Raw genomic sequence first — 25,400 nt, 5'->3', positions numbered from 1 at the left:
CATTGATTTTACATTCTATCACCCCGTGCCATGTAAAATGTTTTCTTGATTTTGGCTTCAGTGTTCTGATGTTTACCACTACCAACCTTCATTGTGTTTATTATTGATTCAATGCTAGAGGCTTTTTTCTTTGAAATTTTTTGTATTCCTTTTTTTTTATAGGTGCAATATTATCATTGATGAAGTATTTGTTCATATTCTCACCCATTAATGATCCTTTGGTAGTAATCATCCTTGGAAAAGATTTAGGATGTTATCTAGAGAGGGCCTTACCATCCCAAGTCCATGCGAAATCTTGTCCAACCGTTTCCTGGAGCAAAAATCGGTGGTTAACAGTTTCATGTAAGGCTACACATAGTGGGCATCTAAATGCTCCAAGAAATCCAATAATTTGTAGGCTATCTCCCTTAAGTATTTAGTTATATAGAGCTGTCAATGCAAAAGCTCCCGCCTAGCAAAGCATGTTTATTTCCAGAATAGTGTGATTGACCAACATGTTTGGCTCCAGAATGGTGTGATTGACCAAGATATATTGGCAAATTCTCTGACTTGTATTTGGTATCGTATCATGGATGACAATATGCTTGATTTGGTCCCACACAATATTAGCACAGCTTTCCTACCATTCAGTAGTAGCATCCTTCATGATATTTCCTTCAGGATATTTTGAATTTTCCCCTGGTTGGGTCAGGACCATTTCCAAGACTTTATATGTATGTTCCATCATTCCTCTGTCGTTAGTTACATTTAGTTAATCCTTTATTTTTTTTGATATATGATTTTTGTTATGTGTATTTAGTATATAGCACCAACTATATCACTCATCGGAGTGAAGCCATTCCACGAGTTTGACCAAAAACGTGTAGACTAATGGTTTTTAACTTTCCATCTAAAGTGTTTAGTAATTACCGGGTTGCATTTGGCTATGAAGTAGCCATTTGGGGGTTTTGCAATTGTTAATACTTGTTTGGCACCATTATCATATAGATAATTGGTGTTGAGGAATTTCAATGCCTAAGTATTTGGGCATTTAGATGTCTTTTATGCTCGTTTAGCTGCTCATACAAGTTTTATCTTTGAATATTGCACACGGTCACACTTATAGTTGCTTTAGTCAGTTTTACTTTATGCTATGCTAAAAATTTGTGTTGTAAATCATTGAAGTCCTTTACAATTGTTGATGTGGTTATATGCACGCTACCAACACAACCTAAAATTTACGGTGTATATTCTGGCCTCACTTGTTAAAAGTAAATGTCAAATGTTAATATGCTTTGTAATGATGAATAAATTTATCTCACATTAGAACTATGCATGTCTTTCCAATTTTCAGAATATGATAATTACTAATCTCTGTATTTTATGTTGAAGGGTGTAGTCAGGATTTGATCTTTGTAAAATGTGTATGCAAATGACAATTCAATATTGATAAATACTAAATATTATTTTGTAATTCTGAATCTGATATTTGTAGTAACCGAACTCCAAAAGGTAGAGAATTAATTGATTTAGATGCTCTTCTTGGCCAATCGGGTTGATTATATAAATGCAATGTAGAGTCATGTCCATGAGTGGACGTATCTCCACAAAGTGGAGGCATGTCCACTCATGACATGCCCCTTCATTTGCATCTATTCATTTATGAAACTGAAGCCCAACTACTAATCAGGATTAGTATTAGTTTTTACACAAACTTAAATTTTACATCATCAATCTGAAAGGAAATATAATCAGACTCAATTTGATTGCATTCAGTCAATTATTTGATCATTGCTCGATTGGGATAAGAGGAACATGAAATGACAATACACAGAAGTAGAATATGCAAGTGTAGATTGATGATATACTTGGATATAGATGATAACCAATCTCCATTAAGATCAATGTTATTTCAAGTAATATGAATATCTGTGTGTGTGTGTGCGTATATATTTATGTATGTATACTGATACAGATATATACACACATATATCATGCTATTGATTATCATGTATCTGACTGAAGCTATCATCTTTAATACTCCCTCTTAGCTAGGGAAGATAAAAACTATCCAAGTATATAGTGATATCACCTTACTCGTCATAGTAGAAGATATTGTATGCTTCTTAAGAATATCAAGTCACATGACATTCTTCATAACACATCTTCATTGTAGTATGTGCAATGACATCAAGTCCCATGATGTCTAACATAATAATTAATGGCATATCCATGGATACACTTATCCACCATGATTATCTCATAAGGATCATAGTAATCTTCAATTGATATCAAGTCTTATGATATCTGTCAAAATGTCTAAGAGATACTAACTATCATGACATGTCCAAGGATATCAAGTCACATGATATCCATCATGATAGAGAGACTAATCATTGTAAAGTCATCACCTTACAATGTCAAATACAAGTGTTTTTAATCAGAAAGATCATCACCTTTTAATAATGTCTAGAGGCGGTCCATAAGGTCATGGAGTCACACTCATGACAAAATAGTTTACACATTTAACGTCTTATATATATATATATATATATATTACAAATAAACAGTTTGAGACTCAATCTCAATAATGACTTTACATTTCAACCATACCAAGTTTCTTCCTAAGCGTTCAACTTTCACTTTGGAGAGAGGTTTGTTGAGAATGTCTGTTGTTTGATTGCTTGTAGTAATATACTCCAATTGGATCACATTCCTTTCTACCATGTCTCTCACATAATGATAAGGAATCTCTATATGTTTTGATCTATCATGGAACACTGGATTCACTGAAAGCTTAATGCAACTTTGACTGTCACAGTGGATAATAGTAGGATTCAGGGGTTCACCAAATAATCCTACAAGCAATTTCTGGAGCCAAACTGCTTCTCTTGTTCCCATAGACGCTGTAATGTACTTGACTTCTATTGAACTTTGTGCCATTGAAGACTGTTTTCTGGTGATCCAAGAGATCATAGACATCCAGCCCCATCTGAATCAGAGCATCCATGTAGATCTAGGTCTACATTTTTTGTATTTTAAACCATATCCAATAGTACCTTGAAGGTATTTAAATATATGCTTCACTAACAAGATGTATCTCCTTTGGTTTACACATAAATAGGCTTAGGGCATTTATTGCATAACAAATGTTCGGTCTTGTATCAACCAAGTACACCAATGATCCAATAATCTATCTATAGAGAGTAGGATTTGCAAATTTTTACTCTGTTGTTGCCTTCTCCATTTTGTGTAAGTTGCTTTCCATAGGTGTAGACATAGGTCTACAATCCAACATCCCAAATATTTTCAGAGTATGAATAGTATACTTATCTTGATTTAGAATGATACGATCTAATTTCTGCCAAGCTTTCAACCCAAGGAAGTAGTGTAAAATGCCCAAGTCTTTCATATCAAATTCTGAGGGTAGGTTCTTCTTACATTGAGTAATAAGGTGATCTTCTCTTGTGATTAGTAGATCATCAACATATAAAATAAGTATTAACATATCACCATTAATTACCTTAAAATAGAGATTTGAATTTGCATCATTCTTGGAAAATCTTAATCCCATAAGATAACAACCAATCCTTTCATACTAGGCTCTATGGGGCTATTTGAGTCCACATAGGGCTTTCTTCAATTTGCATATATGTGAATCTACATTATATGACTTCAGGTTGCTCTGAACAAACTTCTTTAATGGTCCCATTAAAGAATGCAGTTTTAAGATCCATTTGATGGATCTTCCAAGCTTTAGCTATTGCAATAGCTATTATCGTTCTAACAAAAGTGTATCGGGCAACAGGGGCAAATGTCTCTTCATAATCAATACCTTCCTTTTGTGAGAAACCTTTGGCAACAAAACATGCTTTGTGTTTCTCTATACTACGATTTGCAACATGTTTGATTTTGAAGAGCCATTTGGAAGAGACTACAAATTTCTCTTTTGGTCTAGGAACTAATCCTATACACCATTTTTCAAAATGGATTGATACTCATTCGTCTTAGCATCTTTCCATACCTAATTCTTGATAGCTTCTATAATACTAGTTGGTTCTAAACCAATGATCTCACTCATTAGGACAACATAGCTTGAGAATTTGTAGGGTCTCTTACTTTCTCTAAAGTTTCCTTTGGGTGTTGCGTAATTCTTAGCTTCCTCAATCATCTTTCTAGCCCAAAGTGGTCTCTTTTTGTTGTTGTTGTTGTTATTAGGATTCTCTTCTGGAGCAATTTGGTTTTCACTTATGGTCTCTTTGTTGTGGTTATCATGATTTATCTTCTGGAGCAGTTTGGTTTTCATTTATGGTCTCTTTAGGATACCCCCTTTGAATCTCATCAACAAGATCATCCAACATGGCTTTAGGAGAATCTTGAATTTCTATCTCATTAGAACTCTTTGCTCTTTTGAAAGCAATGTTTTTCTCAAAGATGACATCTCTACTTAGTTCAATTTGTTTCTGTCCAGGTATGTATATTTTGTAAGCTTTTGAAGTTTCACTACAGCCCACAAATATTCCTTTCTTTCCAGTGGGTTATAATTTAGACCTTTCTTTAGGCACATGAATGTACAGATGACAACCAAAAATCCTTAAGTAACTTATGTCAGGTTTCACATCGGTGAATGCATCTTCACGAGTTTTGTTATTTAAATTTGAGTGAGGACATCTATTTTGAATGTAGACAACTGTTGTGGAGGTTTCTGCCTAAATGAAGTTGTTATGTTTTGGTCATACAATATAGCTCTAGCAGCTTCTATAATAGTTCTATTTTTCCCCTTAGCAACACCATTTTGTTGTGGACTGTAGGGTACAATAATCTCCCTCTTAATCCCAATTTACACAAAATTCCTTAAATGTTCTTGAGGTGTATTCCTTCCCATTATTTGTTCATGGTTTCTTGACTTTCTTCTCGAAAAAGTTTTTCTATAAGAGCTTTGAACTCCTTAAACCTTGTAAGGATTTCTTCTGACTCTTTACTTTTAAGAAAATATGTCTAGGTCTTTCTAGAAAAATCATCCAAATATATTACATAATATAAGAACCCTCCCATGGAGGGTACAAACATGGGTCCATGAGTCAGAGTGGACTAATTCTATTACATTTTTGTTTTTACTCGAACTATTTTGGAAGGCCCCCTTGTGTTCTTTCCTAGTGCACACTCTTTGCATGCTCCTTCATGAATGTATTTTAGTTTGGGTAACCCTATCATCTATTATTCTACTAAAGTTAGGGCACAAAAATTAATATGTCCTAATCTTCGATGCCAAAATTCATTTGAATTAGAGGGTTCATGAATAACTTGTCTTATAATTTGTGCTTTCTTTATGGTGGAGTTATTCAGCCATGCTAGAATTTTTCCATCCATAGGTAACGCTATATCTGTTGTCTTCAAGAGCAGAAATGGATATTAGGTTCCTAATTATTCCCAGTACAAACAATACTTCAATGAGTTGGAGAGAGATGCTAGATTTCAAATTTATGATGCAAGTTCCAACTCCCTTTATCGGATGTGCAGAATCATCCCGTGTAGTTACTTCTTCGTTAGTTTCTTCTACCATAGTATCTAAGTGTTTTCTGAATCCTATGATGTGTCTTGATGAACCACTATCACTCACCTAGGTATTTAATTTGTTTGATACTTGGCTTGATGATGTTGAGTAGAAGACAAATTTCTCAGAATCATGTTTTGTATTTTTTCTTTCCAACTTTGACAAAGGATGCCCTTTGTTTTTTTCTATAAGGGCACTTGATTGCATAGTGTCCATACTCATCACACCTGAAACATTGTATTTGGGAGATGTTTTTCCTCTTATTGGATGATCGCTTCCCATAAGATCATAGCTCCTATTCATTTGTAGTCGTATCCTTCTGTGACTGATTTCTTTTTGCCTACAAAGGACTCCTAGTCTTTGTCTTGGCCTCTCTTTGCCTCTTTTCTTCTTCTTAGTTTTGTTGTATGCTCTTTCGGACATCGTTTGGTGCTCTTGCTGTTGTCAGCTTTCTTGTTGTAATCCTCTAGTCCCATAGACCTTTTGGTGGTCTTTCATTGGACATTAATATTATTATCTTATCTTATCTTACCTTTCTTATGAGAATTTTTTTAAATACATAAATATCCTTATCTATGGGTTTTTGCTTGTTTCATTTTTGTTATCAATCCCGCTTCTTCTTGTAAGCAATCTGTTCTTAGCCTATCAAATTTAGGGAGTTTTGATCTTGCACTTATTTCTTGAACAGATGTGGTGCAGGAGCACCTAGAGATCAAGATGTTGTAGGTGATCCCAAGGGATATTTTAATGAATTAATTTAAATCCATAGTGGTATTCAATGTAATTGAATCAATTGTAATGCCTAAGGACAATTAAATTGTAAAGTGGTCATTTAGTTGTCATTCAGGACCTAAATTGCTCAAAGGGTCAAATTGATATATAAAGCCTTGAAAAGGTTAGAAAGAATATAAAAATGTCTTAAAAAGGTTATTTGGCATGTCTAGATGGTATTTTTTAAGTTTGAGTCCATTTTGTAAAAGAGTCTTAAAAGTTGTCAAGAAAATGCAAAATTGCAAAGTTGTAATATTGCAGAAAATGTTGGAAAAAAGAAGTTGAAAGGTCATAGGGCTAGTTGGATGGTTTTTAACTGCATAAAATAATATAAATAACATGTATTGGTCATTCCAAACAATAATGGGAAGGAGAACATTCTGAAGCAATTGGTGTATTCAAAATTTTCTATTTTGATTGGTGTTATTTTTATGTTTTTTCTAGGCCTTGTACAGACTTGTACAGCCTGGAAGTGTTGTACAAAGTGCATTTATTTTAAAGTAGGATGAATAATCTTCCTTTTGGTTTTTGTACAACACTTCCTGGAATATTGCAATCTTCAAAGGAAACGAAGGATTTTCAGATTGTAAACATACATTCAAGTACCCAATGGTTGCACAAATCGAACATGCATCTCCTGAAATGTCCCAAAGTTGTCCTAAAATTAAATTAATATCATAAGGATGGCTTTAATTAATAAATAAATAAAGTGAGAAATAATAACATAATATCAGCATCACTTAAATAATTGTTGTCCAGTCGGCCTAATATAATCTTTTAGATTTTTCATGGAGCCCTTTATAAGGAAATTTACTGGGCATTGTAAATTGTCATGGAATGTGTTTTATTTATTTCTTCTGGACCTGGAAGCTTGTGAAGCTGAAGGTAGTTTGTAGTTTCAGAGGAGATTCAATCCCACCCTATTATGCTATTGGATTTGCAATTTTGTGAAGTCTCTATAAGAGACAAAGTTACAGGGATTGTTGTAGAAATAAAGATATCTCTAAGTATTTCCTATTTGGCAACAATATTGTATTCTGTGTTCCGGAAGGATACATCTTTTGCAATTATTTGAAGAAAATATTTGGAGAGCCGTTAAATTTAGCTGAGTGACTTATCATCTACACGGCAATGTAATATGTTGGTCAATGAGTATCTGATCTTGTTGACGTGTTATTGGTTTTGAATAGCTGTGGGAGGAATAAATTCCTGGTATTCCTACCTAATTGGATGCATTAAGAGCTGCAGGGGTCTGTGCAAGGCTCTTTTTCTCACTTTGCAATTTCTTGTTCTTATCTTCCTCTTTCTTCTACTGCTTTTTCAGTGTTTGGGCAGAATCATCAAATTCATTTATTACTTGATACCTAACTGCATGTCCCAGGTCAAATGCTGTCAAATTGTATTCCACTGGACTTGGAGTGATTTTATACGTAGTCTTGTCAGTCTTTGACACTGCCAGATGCAACATTTGAGACCCTGGCTCATCTCTGGTGATCTAGGAGAATTTTTTTTTCTCTTTTCTCTTATGCTGGCTTTCTTTTCCGTTGATCCTCTTTTGAGATTCTCTTTCTTCTGATCCAATGGCTACCACAGGAAACCCCACCGTCAAAAAATATCAGCTCAGGATTGGATTTCCAATGAGCAGCCATTCATTCTGTAATTTTGTATCTTTTTAATTTTCTCCAATAATCTGCCTTTAACAACATAAAGCTTCCTTTCCATATTATAACTGTAAGGTTGATCCAGCAGTTGTCCTATTATTGTCTAACTTCATCTCTTTCATTTATATTTCTATCATCTGCTGTGCTGTGTTTTGCCATTTTCTTTTCTTTCAACGCAAAAGAAAGCCTTTTTACTCCAACTATTGCTGACTGTGTTTATGCCTCATGGGTCAATTGAATGATTTTTACAACCACTATGAGTACAAATGATGTTTTTTAAATAATGTGCATCTTTTCCTAATTGTGTCTTTTAGTTGGTGCAAATTAGATTCTATAATCAGAATTGCTGGCAAAACTTGGCAATAAGAAAAACCTTGCACTCTCCTTGATCACAATAATTTGATTAAGAGCTTCAGAAGATCTTTTAAATTTTTTTTTCATCATTAGTTTAATCTCATTGACTGAAAAAATTATTGAAATCATCTTTTTTGTGTACTATGCCCTGACACTTTGTTCAGCTTCCAAAAAAAAAAACAATTGGTTTTGAAATTTTATTATTGTTTCCCCCAAGTCACTGTCACTGTTGATTTGTGTTTATCTGAAACTATGCATTGTACAAACTCTCTGCTGTTCATTTATATTTGTGTTTGATTTCATTTCTATATATATTTTCTGTGAAATTACATTAATATGAAGGGCATATTCTTCATTCTAATCTTATTTCAATGACTGTTTGCATTGAGTTGGTTTCACTGCTGTTGGTTTAAAACTTACCATTGTATTCATTATTGTGGTTTTACTATCTATTGCGGGTTTCGACTTCTAACCAAAAATTATTATTTGTAGGTGATGGTTGCTTCTGGCAAGTATGAGCTGGTACACATGCTTGTTGAGAAAATGGGAAAAGCTGGCCTGAAGCCAAATGCTTTGACTTATAAAGGTGCTGAAATGTATAAATTTTCATTTTAGTCTTGTCACATTACTCTTTTATTTTTCCATTTTGGCTTTATATAGTCATGCTACACCAAGTGCTGTGCTTTGCAGCTATTGTGCACACTTTTCGGAAAGAAAAGAAGACTGATGAAGCTTTGAGAGCAGTTGAGGAAATGAAGTGTAGAGGAGTGGTTCCGACAGCAAGTGTTTACTATGAAGTGGCATCGTGCTTTTGTAGTGCTGGAAGATGGAAAGATGCTATGTTTCAGGTCATTATTTTATTGCCATACTTGTACCATAATTTAGAGAATTCAAACTAGTCAATCCTAACAAATAAAATATTACTTGAAAGTTGTTGGTTCCAGCTAAACATGTATAATTGGTATTTTGCATCGTATTTCAACATTTAGTTTTGAATTATAAATCAATGGCCATATTACACTAAATAATGTTTTCATAACCTTTTTTGAATTTTCAATATAAATGATGATGATTCATGAGGACATGTATTTCTACTTCGGCTCTAATTATGCTCGCTCTTTCTTTAACCATATGTAGTTCCCAGTATTTATATTTTACTGTTTTGTGGCAGTACTATATTTAACAGGTATATTGGTTCAAAGTCAGAAAAAATATGAAATACATGTATATGTAAAGAAAACTTTTTTGTTCATTTACCATGCATGAGTGTGTTGAACGTCGTTTTCCCTCAAAGCACCATTTCTTTGCATTTTCTGATTCTCATTTATGATAATTGAGGCCCCCAGACATAAAAGCTTGGAGTAGGCTATTTTTCCCTACACTCAAGCTTGGCGGTCTTGTAGAGTTGTTTGGGTAAGACAAACATGCTTAGACTAACAGCAGTCATTCTCTATCAAAACAGATGTCCTCATATGAACCAGCTAAGTTTGTTTAACCTTCTTAATAAGCCAATGATTCATTCAATGATTATCCAATTTTTGACTGGGATTGATATGTTGTTATATCAGATTATGGTTTATTAATGAAAGCACACAGCTAGGATTACAATTTGCACCACTGAAAGTCTTGTCAATTCAAAAAACAATTCGTTCTAAATTTATTGCCCAGAACAGCCAGGGAAAAAACCTAATGAACACTAAAAGCTCTCTTTGATGCATACCATCATCCAACTGTTGTTAAGACCTGTGTGTTGTCTTTTCTATCAGAGTGATCCCTTTTAAGTGGGGCTGTTGGTGATCTCATTAGCTCAAATGAAGGATTTAAAATCTCTCAAACTTACCTTCTTTTCTGCCTGCAGCGATAGGTGATTTGGACATATTCCACTCCAAGTCACTTTCTCCATGGAAATAAATAATATTCCATTTGTGGACATTAGCCTGAAATGGAGTGTCTTGTTGGATAGGTATTGCCTAAACTTATATAGTTTTCTCTTAAAATACATACTACAACCTCAAAGATAGGTGATCTCATTAGCTTAAGAACATACCAGTTTGCCTTAGTCTCTCAAAGATTTCAATCACTGATGAAAATTAAAATACATACTACAACCTTCGAGGATTATTCAATTTTACCTCAGCATTTGAGGTACCACTAAAATTTACCAGATCTTGCTTTAGCCTTTATACAATGGTCAATGGTAATCTCGTTGATTCTTCTGGTTGGAAGCTTACTTTAGCAGTTGCACAGTGATAGACAATAATTCTTTTTGTTCTCTAGCTTGAGGCTTTGATCAAACATGTGACAATAGTGGTCCCTTATCGTGATTTCTTGCTTTTCTCTTTCTCATTTCCGCATTTCCTTTTGGGATCATTCCCTTATAATATCTTTTGTACCTGTCTTTAGGTCTTATCTTTAGCGTTTATCTGTTTAAAACTTTTAGGCTTACAGCATTTAGGACCAGGGTTTTTTAATCATAGTGCTTCTCTATGTAAACTGCTATGTATCTTTCCAAGTCTCGTTGACCTGGTCTTCTGTGGGCATTTTTATAATTCCTCTTTTTATCATGTGTAGTTTGACATTAAACTTATTATGGTAAAATGCTGGAAGAATTTCATATGCCCCTTCTATCTTTTAGAAAGATGCTTGTAGATCTTGTGTCAGATTAAATTGTAAAGAAACTTGGATAAAAGAATTCTGTTGGTGAAAAAAATATGAAATTAAAAACAACCATTGTTTTCCAGCTGAAGATTTCGAATGACGTTTCTGCTATATTTCAATGTATTCTTAAGAGAGGCTGTATGCCTATTTTTCTCTATTTATTTTCCTGAAAATTTTGTTGAATTTGCAAAATAAATGAGGATGTTAGAAAGCAGTTCATCTGTGGGGATGCTATAACATATTTTCTCTTTATACTTTTTAATTTTTGGACATATTTAAAGTAATTTGTTACATTCTTTGCAGGTTGAGAATCTCTGCAAGTGTCCTCCTGTTAAACCTTTGGTTGTCACATTCACTGGCCTAATTCAGTGTTCTGCAGAAGCTGGACATATACATGATTGTGTATCAATTTTCAAATATATGCAAGATTTTTGCGCACCTAATATAGGAATTGTCAATGTTATGATAAAAGCATATGGAGAAAATAATATGTTTCAAGAAGCCAAAGCATTGTTTGAGGGGATTAAGAAAGGGAGGATTGGTCGACAAAATCTAGGAAGTAATGCTTTGAGGCTTAGTCCAGATATTTTTACATACAATGCAATGTTAGAGGCATGTGCTGTGGCAGGTGAGTGGGGATACTTGGACAATGTGTACAAGCAAATGATTCTTAATGGTCACTCGTTCGATCAAAATCGACATTCATGGCTGATAGTGGCAGCTTCTAGAGCTGGAAAGGTTTGCCTCTTTCCAAAGAATAACTTAGTACTATATTAAATGCCTGTGAAGGAGAAGTAATCAATCAAATGGCACACCATTGAAACTCTTGACAGAACAAATATTGAATCAAGACGTTTTTAATGCAGAATAGCTTCTTTAATCTAGAGACAGTTATACCTTGCTTAATGTGTCGGTGTTGATCTTTTAATTTAGAAAAAAACATTCCACATCTTGCCAACAAATTAGAGACTGCATAGAGCCCTCGTAGCTGATGGTTGCTTATTCTTTGACATTTCCATGTTAAATAGTGCCTCTTATTTTCCTTAATGAAATTGTAAATCTCATGCATTTTTTGGTTTCTTGACTACCTTTGTTTTCAATGCAATTTTTAGTTTCTAATAATCCATCATCTTTTAATAATTTGGCAGATATTTACTATCAGTGTAAGGATGATAAATTGTGTCTGGAGTGAATAGTCATACTTAAATTTTAATGTTGCCAGCAGCTGCGCTGCACAAACTGAACTCAATCCAATACTCATTCCAAATGGCAGTCATCGTTGAGCTAATATTTGCCTAGTAGTGAAGGTATGCCATTGAATGCCTTACTTTATTAGTGAGAAATTTCTTAGTCATTTTCTCAAGAGAGGAAGAAGTTCCTGTCCTGTGGAATACTGAAGAAACAAAGGTATTAAATTTATCATCTCTTTAGTTAAAGTTAGGTAAGAGATCTTATATACTTAAAACAAATATTGATGTACAAAAACAATTAAACCTAAGTTGCAGGTTCCAGTTGAGGACTGCATTCAGATTCGGGATTTGGGTTCGTAGGTTTATTCGGAAAAAATTAGTGGTTTGGTTCATTTCATATTCATCTGATAAAATATTTGTGTATGTTTACAAACTGCCCCCAACAATATTTATAATTATCATTAATTTATTAATAATATATGTAAATATAAAATATAAAATGTATAAATATTAAAATATATCAATATAAATAGGAATATAAAATGTGCTCCAAAAACACGACTTTAGTTTACATATATTGATCATATATTAAACTCATAAAATGGTTTAACATATGTATGAATAGTAACATGCACGACTATAGTTTAGGCACAAATATGGAATATATAAATATTAACCATAAGATAGTCGAGTAAACTAATTCAAGCAGTGAAGTTTTTCAGTCAGGTCAGCAAGAATACACAAAAAAATTCAGTCGCAGCAGCAAAAGCGAGTGAATGTCTTCACAAATTCTTTGTTGATGTGTGTTTTATGACCCACCAAACAGTAGAACAAAATACCAAAATATCTTATCCTCTATTGAACAAAGTCTTGTATATGCTAAGATTACAAGAAGATGATACGACGACTCCAAGTTTCCTTCAATGCTAGGTCTTGACTGTGGATAAGCTTGGTGGTTGATGTAATTTGTTGATAATCAAAAGGCGCCTGGCATATGTTTCCTCAGATTCATTTCAAGTTATACTAGATGTTCGAGCTATCTAAAGGTTTTGCAATGAAGTCCTTTTTTGGTTTTCACAAAATATGCGAAAATGAAATGGGATAGGGTTTAGAGGTTCTATTCTACTCCTAAGGAAAGTGAGGACAGTAGATGGTACTTTGGTAGACAAATTCCTCAATTTACCGAGCTCCTCTTCATCAAGTAATACTACAACTACACATGAAATGGTGCTATCTTCAAAGGTTATGCGAAAGATCTTCATACCACCTCATACACCATCATAAAGAACAATGTATATCAATGATAGAATTTAAGCATATGCATCAAAGGGGTTCAAGCTAACTTTGAACAATGATTTAGAATCTCTAAAACGTCAAAATGTCATCATGTTCTTCATTGCAATCACAATACTTTAATTAAACTAAACTTAATCTAAATGAGGGAATTTAACAGAACAAGCAAGCACCAAGACACTTCAAGTATTCACCTAGCTTCAATGAAAACTCTATTATCTTAGTAGCTCATAGCAACAATCTCATAAAATCCACTCTTACAAATGAGAGATGGGGCCTTAATATAGGTCCTTGATTACAACGGTTGGCCCAGATGATCACAATAACCAATGGCCCAGATTGTGCCACATCAGCCCTAATTAGGGTTAGGGAAAATAAAAGGAATCTACATTAATTTAATAAGGAATCCACTACTAAAGTGGGTAATAAATGCCTAGTATGCATGCTCGTTTCGGAAGGGATTGGGGTGCAATAAATGACTACTACCCACTATGCATTAAATGCATCTATCATTGATTTCCCCGCTCGAAGGCATGCAATTGATCTAACACCGTCCCCAATTCTTTTGTGTTGATGCTTGGTGTTGATTCTTGCTTGAATTCCAGAATTGAAACTGCTCTTTTTGCCTTTGTTAAACTTGCCTCCCAATCCGGTGGCAAGTCCTGTGTGGTGCATAGTATTCAAGAACATGGAGAAGTTCTCAAAATCTTTTCTTTTGAAAACATTCAGCTAAAAAAACTCCAACTTGACTTTCAAATTATACGTCGTCATTTTATCCTCTATTAATCTTTGTGACATCAAGGATGCAACTGTATTGGGTACCCCCCTTCTTAATGTTGTCAACAACCCTTTTCCATTGAGCAAATTCCTTGGTGAAGCTCTCAAACATTTCCTTAGTTGTGATCATTACACTGTACCACTGAAGGAAATCATAGACATCCCCTTCTTTGATAACTCCTCCATCGATTAATGCTTGCCTTGTGGTCTCCATTAGATTTTGAATATAGGAAATTATTTCATATTGGTAAATTTGCTCATCTTGCCATGATTCCTCCATGTATTGGATCCCAGAGAGCACAACTAATGCCTACCATGCACGTACACCAATTCTTTGCATGTTCAAAGGCTCTTCCTGAATTCTTTCAACCCAAACCTTTGCACCTTGAGCAGTATGCTTGTTCCTGTCAATATTGTCTACTACTTCGGCTAAAACACTCGTTGGAGGGACAAATGATGGACCCTCCTCTCTTACTGGATGAGGTAATTGTTAATGTAATGACATAAGGCCTTGATTTCTCTTTTCTGTTTCTGGTATCCTTCTTCCAACTTCTTCAGCCTGAGTGGAGTCATCAAATTCCTCTATGATTTGCTCGCTGGAGGCAAGACTAGGATTGATTTTTGTGACATGGCACTCATTTGGAGCGATTTGATCCACACCCTTGTCAACTATAGGACTTGCAATCTACAAAATCCTAGACCCCGATTCTCCTCTAACAACCTTATTGAATCTTTTTGCTTTACCTTGTTCTTCGGATTGGGTTGCTTGGTCCAAAATTTCTTGCAATTCAACTTCCAGATCAAGCTCCTTTTGTTGACTCTTCTAAATTTGTTGATTTAACCATTTTGGAATGGGTATACTCTAGTCTCTGTAATGTCCCCGATTTCCTGATTAGGTTTGAAAGCTGTAACTTGCAACCATTGGTTAGTACAATAAAAAATTTGTATGTAAAACATATTAGCAACATTAGATTTAAATAAATACTAATCTAAATACTATCCAAGCTACCTATCCTAATCCTTCGGGAGAAATCCTTTCTCCAATCATCTAACCCTTTGGTGAGAACTACGTTTTGATTAGGTAATTGTCATAGAGAGAGCTTCTCCCTTAGGCCTCTTTGGGATCTCTGATAACACTACTTGGTAGAGATCCCACCTCTACCAAGTCTCTTGTCTTTGACATATGCATATGTTTGACCACCACAATATATATTGTATTTGTCTCTAAGAGATTCTCTAAAAATCTCTCTCTGGGACTCTGATCCCGACGTTCATTTCTGAATGCCCTTTAATCTCTGAGTTCTCTATTGGAGAAAATCAACATCCATAATGAATGTCCTCTACCAAGAATTAACTTGGTTTCTAAAATGATCACAAATCCTAATATCACTGAATGATAATTACCTCTAAAATAATTATCATTCTATAAATGGTGTCCCTGAATGGTAACTTATATGAGTTATAAATTACTTATACTTCTTTCTTGCAAGTATCCCTCTATATCATTCTTCTTTGTAGAATGTTGTATATTAGTTCTTATTCCACTTTGCTATCTCTATTACCACAACTAAGCTCTATTAATTATCAGATCCCTTGCTGCTGCCTTTTGAGAATTACCTGACATGCGGATATGCTTTTCATATGTTATTATCTATAGTCTTTATTGGCTTTGACAATACTGTTTTATCTCTTAATTTATTGTTCGGCTCCACACATCTAAACTTTATTTAACATATGTTTCTTCTTGATATTAGTTTCCCTAATGGCTTGCATGACAATGCCCTTTGCTTCTGTTGATGGGTATTGTATGTAAAGAGTTTCTTCCGTTCACTATGTAATATCATTGTCTATAGAGATCACACCTCTATCATTATTGTGATGAATTGCTATGCTATTTGGTGCTAAGTATATATCCCATGGTTATTATCATCTTTGGCAGGGGTCCTTGTCATTTCCTTTTCCTGTTCGATCGTCCACGCCAGGCTGCTATGTTTTAGTCAATGGAAGAATAGAGAATCTATCTCCTCTCATATACTACTAATGGTCTTCTGTAGTTAAAGATCTGAACACTGGAATCTCCTTATATCATTATTACTTTCCTTATTATCCTTTAACTTTGATATGTTATTTCTGTGAGCATATTGCCCTTCAGTCGTACTACTCCTGAAGTTTATAATAGTTTGATCACCAATATGCTAGTGACTATGTCAAAAATGCCGATGGAGTCTGTTATTTCATCTTTGTTTATTCCTTAAGAGTTTGACTGGTTCGCAGATGTGTGAGGAGACTATATCATCTGATGGAATCCAATGCCGTTCCTATCATTCTTCCCAATTTGAGCGATTATCCCTGCTTTTTCCTATCTGGACCCTGCTTTGATTCCATATAAAATATGTGTTTGGTGATGATTTGCGATTAAAGTCTCAACCCTCTGTTGTCATTTTTCCAATTGTTTGTTTGGTTGAAGTTTCCAATTAATGATGGGGATTGGATGGCTTCTAAGCTGCTACGTTTCCTTGTCTTCTCTTGCAAGGTATTTTCTTCTGTTCACGATGATTGTTCGATGGCTTTCCAGCTACTTCCCAATATCCTCTTCCGTGACTAGTACAAAGTTGTTTTGGTGTCTTGTTCGATGCTTTCTGTATCTGCTTCCAACTTGCTCCTATCTACGATCTCCCTCCTTATAACGATAGTCTTCGATTTGCCGTGGACAGGGTGTGTTCTTCTATTTGTAAAAATCAATTTCTGACCTTAACTTCCTTATTCCCTTTCTTCTGACTATCCTCTCCTTCAATGGCTCCTTACACGTATTTGAATGGTCGTATCTCTTCACTTCATTAATACTAAGTTTTAATTAATTAATTTATCTGATATTTGTTTATTTAGGATATTTTATTTTATTTTATTATAATATATTATAATATTATAATAATCGTATTATTTATTTCTTCATTTTTTATTTATATCATAAGACAAAATGGCATAATAATATATTATATTAATTTATTTATTATAGCTCTTTCATTAGAAAATTACATCTATATGTTCATTTTGGGGGGTTATTACAGTCTCCTGTGTAATAACCCCAACTGGTTATAACTTCATCAAACACCAATTTTTTTTATAATTCAGTTGTTTGACATTTCATCAAACACTTTGCAAGCAAGCTCTGATACTACTGTAATAACTCGACTAACTCTCAAACAATTTGTGCTGAAGAATTGATTACTTCTTTTTTTTGTTCTTGAGGTTTTGCAATTTTGATGCAACAATATAGCAGCAAACTGGAAGATTTTGCAATAATAATTTCAACTCATATATTTAGATATTAAATAAGGAATATACAACTGAAAATTTCCAGATTTCAATATTGACTTAGATATTGAGTATTTTCACAAAATACCAATCCAGTTGATAAAATATCGCCTATTATTTAAATCAACAATACCTTGAAAAATTAGAAGTTACAATATATGAACTTAGAGGTAAGACATGCTTTGAAACCCTTTGAAATGAAGTCTAGTAGTAGCAAAAGAATTCTCTAACAAACAAATGCAACTGTAGATATGTAAACACTGCTCCCAAAGTGCAAGAAGAAAATAATGCCTAGGCAACAAATATAAATATGGGTTCAACCAACTCCAAATCAACCAGCACACAATTTAATATAATAATTCCCATGAATCACTTCACAAATCAGTCAAACCCCAATCTCTCCATAGCCACAGCAAAAATAGTAGGAGGTATGGCAAATTGTTTACCTCAGCACAATTTGTAAGATTAATCATTAGAGAATAATTCACAATACTTCAGCTGTGAATTACCAAGCAATCCAAACCCTTATACTTAAGCAAGGGCACAAACTCTAAACTCAAAAAATGTCACAAAGACAACAAGAGAAAATAAGAAAATCAAATAATTAAATGCTTTTCTCATCAAATGACCTCATATTTATAATCTCCAAATGACACTAGTTTCCCTAAAGAACTCCACTTAAGAAGCTTACTCTACACAACATTAAAATATAATAAAGTTTCATTAATATAATTTATTAATTGCTTTTAGCTCTAGAAAATGACCTTTTCCACCATAACTTAAAATTTTGACACGCAAGGCCACTGATTCTTGTTCTCACGATTTAAAACTTTTTGTCCCAGTTCCAACGAGCTATGATACTGAGGTGACCAACAAACAACACCAAAAAATAGCAACCTCAGCGTATTTAGATGAATAATAATAATAATTCACCCGTCTTGTGAAAACAACTGAAGAAGCATCACAATCAAAATCTTACAGCACCAAAGTGATGAAAGATGATGAAAGATGATGAATGAACCTGACGGGTTGACTTACTATAAATAGACACTCCCTCCAAGATTCTTGGAGCCCAAAGTGGAAGCCTGAAATAAAAACTGAGAGCATCACCCAACTCCTTTGACTCAACTGAGCTCATCAGGACCAATAGATTGACTTACTATAAATAGTAAGTCCCTCAAATAGAGCCAAAACACACCATAGGTTGCTGGAAAGCCTATAACCGCACATCTGAGACCCTCAAATTCTACTGTCAGCTCACGAGGGTTGCGATGGTGAATTGACTTGGCCAACTGCAGGAACCTGCTAAAAATGGGGACATTACATCCTGGGATCACCAATTGTTCTTTCCTTTGGACCGCTTGAATGTTGATCTCCTCTTCACCTCCTGGACTATCTAGCGTCACTTCAGGGGCTACAACCTCTACAATTGGAATCTATATCACTACTGCAGGTGTTTCTTCCTCTTCTGGACTAGCCTCGACCTCCATCATTTCTCGCTTTAAGATTGTAGCGAGACTTTCCTCCATAGGCCTATCTTGATCTCTTCCTCTTCCTTGTATAGATTTTTTATCGACATTTATACTCAATCTTTCATGTGCTGGCCTTGCCAAATTTTCTTCTCACTCAAATCTCCTTATGCTTGTCTCTACGTCTTGCCTTTCAAATGTTTCTATCTACGTCTTGCCTTTCAAATGTTTCTATCTCTTAAACATTGGGAGTGCGACTTAGAGAAGAGGGAACATCTCCAGATTTTTGCTTCTTTTGTTGAGGCTCTTGGATATTTGTCCCAATCTTGGGATGCTTTTCTCAAGCTACCTCTTTCCCTTTCCTACTTTCTACACCTTCCGATGGAGTTTCTCTTTCTTCAATACCCCCTTTGGATATTTGCCCTGCTCGTTCATCCCTGAGTGGTTAGTGGACAATTAATCTTTGTGTAGATCCATATGTTAGCACAACTAGTTTAGCGAGTTTACGCTCAATCCACCACTTTGTAAAGTCCAAGACTATCTTTGAAGGGTGTCTAGATCTATGACCTCTTTCTTTTGCCAATCATATGGACGAATTGCCATTTCTGGATTGAATCCTTTTTGCATCACATTTGGATCCTCCTCCATCTGATTAGGAACTTCAAATATGTTGCATGCTCTGACAATGCTCAATTACAGTCTTGAATGCATCCTCTTTCGAATCTCGTGCTCATCCGCAACATTTGCCCAAAAATCCTCGATGTGAACTTTATGCTAGTACTTTGATCCCGCTACTGATGTGATCTTGTTGTAGGGATCAAAATCAGACCTTTTCAAATAAAGTGGAAGACAAAAGAAGTGGAGTTCATCCGATGATCTTTCTACTGCCTTCAAACATGGGCACATCATAGTTTCACCTTGTCCAATGGAAATTGGGAAATGCAATCCCAACTTTCTCTTCCCTATCTGGATCTTCTCATAAACTGTGAGTTGTCAAGTAAGCTGTAACAAGACCATCTTGTTCGTTGGGTACATTAGAAGTTTGTACGGCTCCATGGAAAATCCCTGAACTCAGATGTATGAAAAGATGAGAATTTGAATAAACCAAGTACTATAATCCTCCACCAACTTCATTGCACCAACTGATAATCTCATATGCAACCTCTTTTGCAGTGTCCTAACTATGCGCATGGAAAAGACATCATTAACCCTTACATAATCATCTTTGGAATACAAATGCAACTGTGAGTAGCATTCATCAACTTTTAGGTATTGGCTTCTGCTTCTAATTGGTTCTTTGCATCTGCATCATAATTCATCCTTCGTGCTAGCATATAGATGACATAAGAACTCATGTAAAAATTTCTTGTGTGCTCTAGATTTATCAATTATTCTTTCAAGTTATCACTTATGAATCCAGCCCAATCTATGTAATGTTCTGAAGGCAAACTCGACATGAGGGCGATCTTGACCTGAATGCAATATCAGCCCAAAGGGGATCTTGATCCGAAAGGAATCTCAGTCCGAAGGAAAACTTGATTTAAAGGGAAACTGGGTCTGAAGGGAATTGCTCTGATACCACTGAAATGTTCCCAAGGTGAACTCAGCCTGAAAGCAATCTTAGTTTGAAGGCAAACTTGGCCTGAAAGGAATCTCGGTCCGAAGGAGAACTTGATCCGAAGGGAGACTCAGTCCGAAGGGGAAATTGATCTGAAGGGGAACTCAACCCAAAAGGTATCTCGACTCAAAGGCAATTTGAAGGAAATTGCTTTGATACCAGTGTAATGTTCTATTTGACGTGTGGGCCACATAAATAGTCATGAAGCACTAAATGGCTGTAAGGAAAGGGCTGTGGAGGGGCAATACAGATGGATGGAATGACCGTATAGTGTCTAGGAAACTGTACGATGGACAACTGCTATGATGAGTGTAGCAGCAGGTCATGTAGCTGGTCGTACGGATAGAGGGAAGACAGTTCGTATGGTAGGTGAAGGGTGGTTGTATGGATGATGCTACTGGTCGTACGACAGGGAGGAATGATTGGTCGTATGGTATCTAGCCTTGGTTGTACGGTATTTGCACTGAGTGTTGCGAGTAGCAGATGGGGTATGAAAGGAAAATGGTTTCAAATCTGCACCCTAAACTATTAATCCCAAATACATTAGACAATGCCAAACAAGAATGGAGATTTGAACACAAATAACCTTCAACTAATATTTGCCAAAAGATGGTGCTCCAATTTTTTAGATCCGAGCGAAGTATTACATGCAACAGAACAGGGTGAGGGTTGAATCCCACCGAAGCTAGATAAGCCAAGTAGGGAAGATCTTTCACTTCCGAAATGGCGAACAACAGAGAATTCGCAGTACAAAAGAAATAATCCAAAATGCCTACCAATGGCTACCTACAAGCCGTGCTTAAATACTTGTCGGGAAAAACCTTTCTGAGGATGTACAAAGATAGCCGATGACAACACCTACAGAACAATTAAATAAAAATGGGTCCAAGATATACTAAATCAATCGGAACCACAAATACACATTATTAACTTGGGCACCATCTTAATTAATTAAAGTAACCGATTAAAGATCCTTTTATATTATTTAAATTCTATGACTAATTAATTGATTAATTTAATTCAATTATTACATTAAAATTTGGGGACATAACAAATCCTCGCTGCCCAAAGATTGCTTGCCCTCAAGCAATCCATCATATGATGAAACACCAACAGCTTTAGGGTCCAAAATCAAACACGCAGGCAAGACAAGTGAAATGACATCAATCCTCCGTAGTACCACATTGCTATCAAACTTTCGTTGCGCCACTATGATATAAATATTGTCGTATCCTAAGTCACCAGGATCCCAAACCAAACATGCAGGCGAAATGAGTGAATTGTCATCAAACCTCCCTTGCACCACACTGTCATTAAGCACCTACTGCGCCACTTTGATATAAACATTGTCGTAGACTTCACCCGGATCCCAATGACACAAATTGATGAAATCTTTTACTTCATTATGTTCAAAAATCTCTTTGGGTATGGTCATGCACATAGACGCAATCACAATGACCACTAAAATATTCCTAATGGATGAAACCTTGACGAAGAGAACTTTAGTGGTGAGAATGTCGACGAAGGGGGGCTCAACTGTGAGTACCTCGATGAAGGGTGTCGCAATGATGGGAGCCTCAACAAAGAGTACCTCATTAAAGGGAACCTTGGCAAAAAAACCTCAATGGAGAGTACCTTGGCGGCAAACAAAATTTTTGCTGCAGATAAAACCTCAATGGCACAAAGAACCTTGGTTGAAGCCTTGATGATGGATAGAGCCTCGACAATGAGCAATGTCTCAATGGCAACAAACGTAGCTATTGCGACTGATGTAGCCAAAATGACAGACGCATAATGATGACGGAGACAGCTATGACATTGTCGATGGACACAACTATGATGACGGATACACACTTGACGTCGGTTATGGACACAATGATGATGATGAACATGATGATGGACTTCGCAATAGACACGGGTGCGGTGATGACAATGGACACAATGAAGATGACATACATGATGACGGCGGCGATGTCCGACATGGCAATGAACAAGGCGGTGATGATGACAATAGACACAATCATGATGATGGATATGGCGATGGTGACAACAACGGATACAATGATGTTAACAAACACAAACTCGATTACAGACATGGACTTGGCGTCAGTGGCGAACACAATGGTGACAGACACAATGACGATGACGAACACAGATCAGCGTTGGCGATGGACACGATAGTGATAGACACGAACTCGATGACGAACATGGACTCGGCAACGGTGACAAACACGACAGTGACAGACACGAACTCGATGTCGGTGATGGATAGGATGGTGATAGACAAACTTGACGACGAACATGGACTCGGCGTCGATGATGGATACGACGGTGATAGACACAACGACGATGATAGACATGAACTCGACGAGAGACACGATCTTGGTGTCGGTGACGAACATGATGGTGATGGACACAACGGTGGTAGACACAATGACGGTGAGAGACATGAACTCGACGACAAATATGGACTCAGCGTCGGTGATGGACACGAACTCAACGACGGACACAAACTCCGCGTTGGTGACAAACACGACAGTGACATATACGACGATGGTGGCGGACACGAACTCGATGATGGAAATGGACTTGGCGTCGGTGACAGACACGAATTCGACGACGAACATGGACTCGACGTTGGTGATGGACATGATGGTGACAAACACGAACTCGACAGCGGAAATGGACTCAATGTCGGTGACGGGCATGTACTCTATCGGCGTTAGTGATGGGCATGATGGTGATGGACATGATGGTGACAAACACAAGAACAGTGACGGACATACAACCTTAGTAACGAACAAGACCATGACGATGGACATAGCTTTGGTGACAGACACAACCTCGACAACAAACACAACCTCAGTGACGAACACAGCCTTGGGGACGAACACAAACTCGATGGTAGAATGAGCCTCAACAACAGACATAGCTTCTATGATGGACACAACTTCGGCAACTAATATAACTTCCTTAACGGATAGTGCCTTGGTGACAGGCACAACCTTGGGCACCACTTCAGTGATGGGCACAACTTGATCCATCCATGTCTCCACAAGATCCATGCAAGAAACCTTTTTATTTTTTTGGTGTTCTCCCCATGTTGGTGTAGTATAAAGATTTAGCAAATCCTCCTAGAGCAGCCCTATAATCATGCCTTCATTTTCCTCATGTAAAACATCATCCTTATTGTTGTCATCCATTTTTTCCCACTCGTGCAAATGAGATATTAGTTTTTCTTCTCAATGCTTGAAAACATTAGTGACCAATCTATATGTTGCTATAGAGGGGATACATTCTAGATTATGAACAACCCATAACATAGATGTGATGGGTTGGGATATTTCATCCATCTCTTCAATGCACGAAATCATAAGACTCTCTATAGCAACTGGAATCTTAGTATCATGATCTTCCTTGATGGTGACCAAGAAGTGATGAAACATATCATAGACCAAATTTTGCAATTCGAGATCTAAGAGAAGGTTACTTTGACATTTGCACAATTCTCCAATATTGTAGATCTCCTACCAAATGGGTCACTATTGAAGTCATCAAGACTTTGAATGTTGTCAACTATCAATTGCAATATCTCTATCATAGTGTTATCATCATACGGTGCATTAGGAGCCGAAATTCTCAAGACCTTACTGAGACATGCTACAACTGCCAATCTTTTATCCTTGTCTTGTTGTCAAAAGATCGGGTTGACTTAAGACATCCTTAATCGGCGAGAGGATTCTTTGTATAAATCTTATAGGTAATTGGTTCGCTTGACAAAAACATACTTCCAATATATCTAATGGTAGATCAACACTGTTACTGAGCTCTTTGCCAATCTTTTGTAGTGCCTTCAACCACCACTCTCCATCGCTGTTCGACACCATTGTGTGATCCAAACAGCAAAATCTCTCAATTATCCCAGCAGGCTGGCAAGATCACCAACTCTGATACCACTGTAATGTTCCAAAGGCAAGCTCAACTTGAGGGCGATATCGACCCGAATGCAATATCGGCCCGAAGGCGATCTTGATCCAAAAGGAATCTTGGTCCGAAGGCAAACTTGATCCAAAGGAAAACTCAGTCCAAAGGGATCTTGATCCGAAGGGAAACTCGATCCGAAGGGAATCTCGACCCGAAGGGAATTGCTCTAATACCGCTGAAATGTTCCCAATGGTGAAATAAGCCTGAAAGTGTTTTTAGTCCGAAGGCAAACTTGGCTTGAAAGGAATCTCGGTCTAAAGGAGAACTTGATCCGAAGGGAGACTCTGTCCGAGGGGGAAATTGGTCTGAAGGGTAACTCAACCCGAAGGCAATCTGAAGGCAATTGCTCTGATACCACTGCAATGTTCCGTTTGATGTGTGTGTCGGATAAATAGTCACGAAGCACTAAATGGCCGTAAGGAAAGGGCTGTGGATGGGCAATACGGATGGAAGGAATGACCGTATGGTGTCTAGGGAACTATATGGTGGACAATTTCTATGATGAGTGTAGTAGTAGGTCATGTAGCTGGTTGTACGGATAGAGGGAATTCAGTCCGTATAGTAGGTGAGGGGTGGCTATATAGATGATACTGTTGGTTGTACAACAGGTAGGAATGATTGGTCCTACGGTATCTGGCCTTGTTCATACGGTAAGGTTGTTGGCCATACGGTGGAGAGGATTGGTGGACAATTCGGCCGTACATTATTTGCACTAAGTGTTGCGAGTAGTGGATGGGGTACGAAAGGAAAATGGTTTTGAATTTGCACCCTAAACTA

General features: G+C 36.3%; 1 protein-coding gene across 1 annotated transcript in view; it reads left to right on the top strand.

Annotated features, from left to right (window-relative positions):
- LOC149575494 (uncharacterized) overlaps nt 1-25,400 on the top strand; it is a 233,461-nt gene that overhangs the window by 158,229 nt on the left and 49,832 nt on the right. The window contains exons 6-8 of the mRNA XM_089815232.1: nt 8,812-8,905; nt 9,010-9,167; nt 11,281-11,715. Coding sequence (XP_089671358.1) covers nt 8,812-8,905; nt 9,010-9,167; nt 11,281-11,715 — 687 coding nt within the window. The remainder of the gene's footprint in view (nt 1-8,811; nt 8,906-9,009; nt 9,168-11,280; nt 11,716-25,400) is intronic.

Source organism: Cupressus sempervirens, chromosome 2 (genome assembly GCF_028749045.1).
Source record: "Cupressus sempervirens isolate cs-2001-9-10 chromosome 2, ASM2874904v1, whole genome shotgun sequence".
Lineage (NCBI taxonomy): Eukaryota > Viridiplantae > Streptophyta > Pinopsida > Cupressales > Cupressaceae > Cupressus > Cupressus sempervirens.
This window is presented reverse-complemented; position numbering and strand designations above follow the sequence as displayed.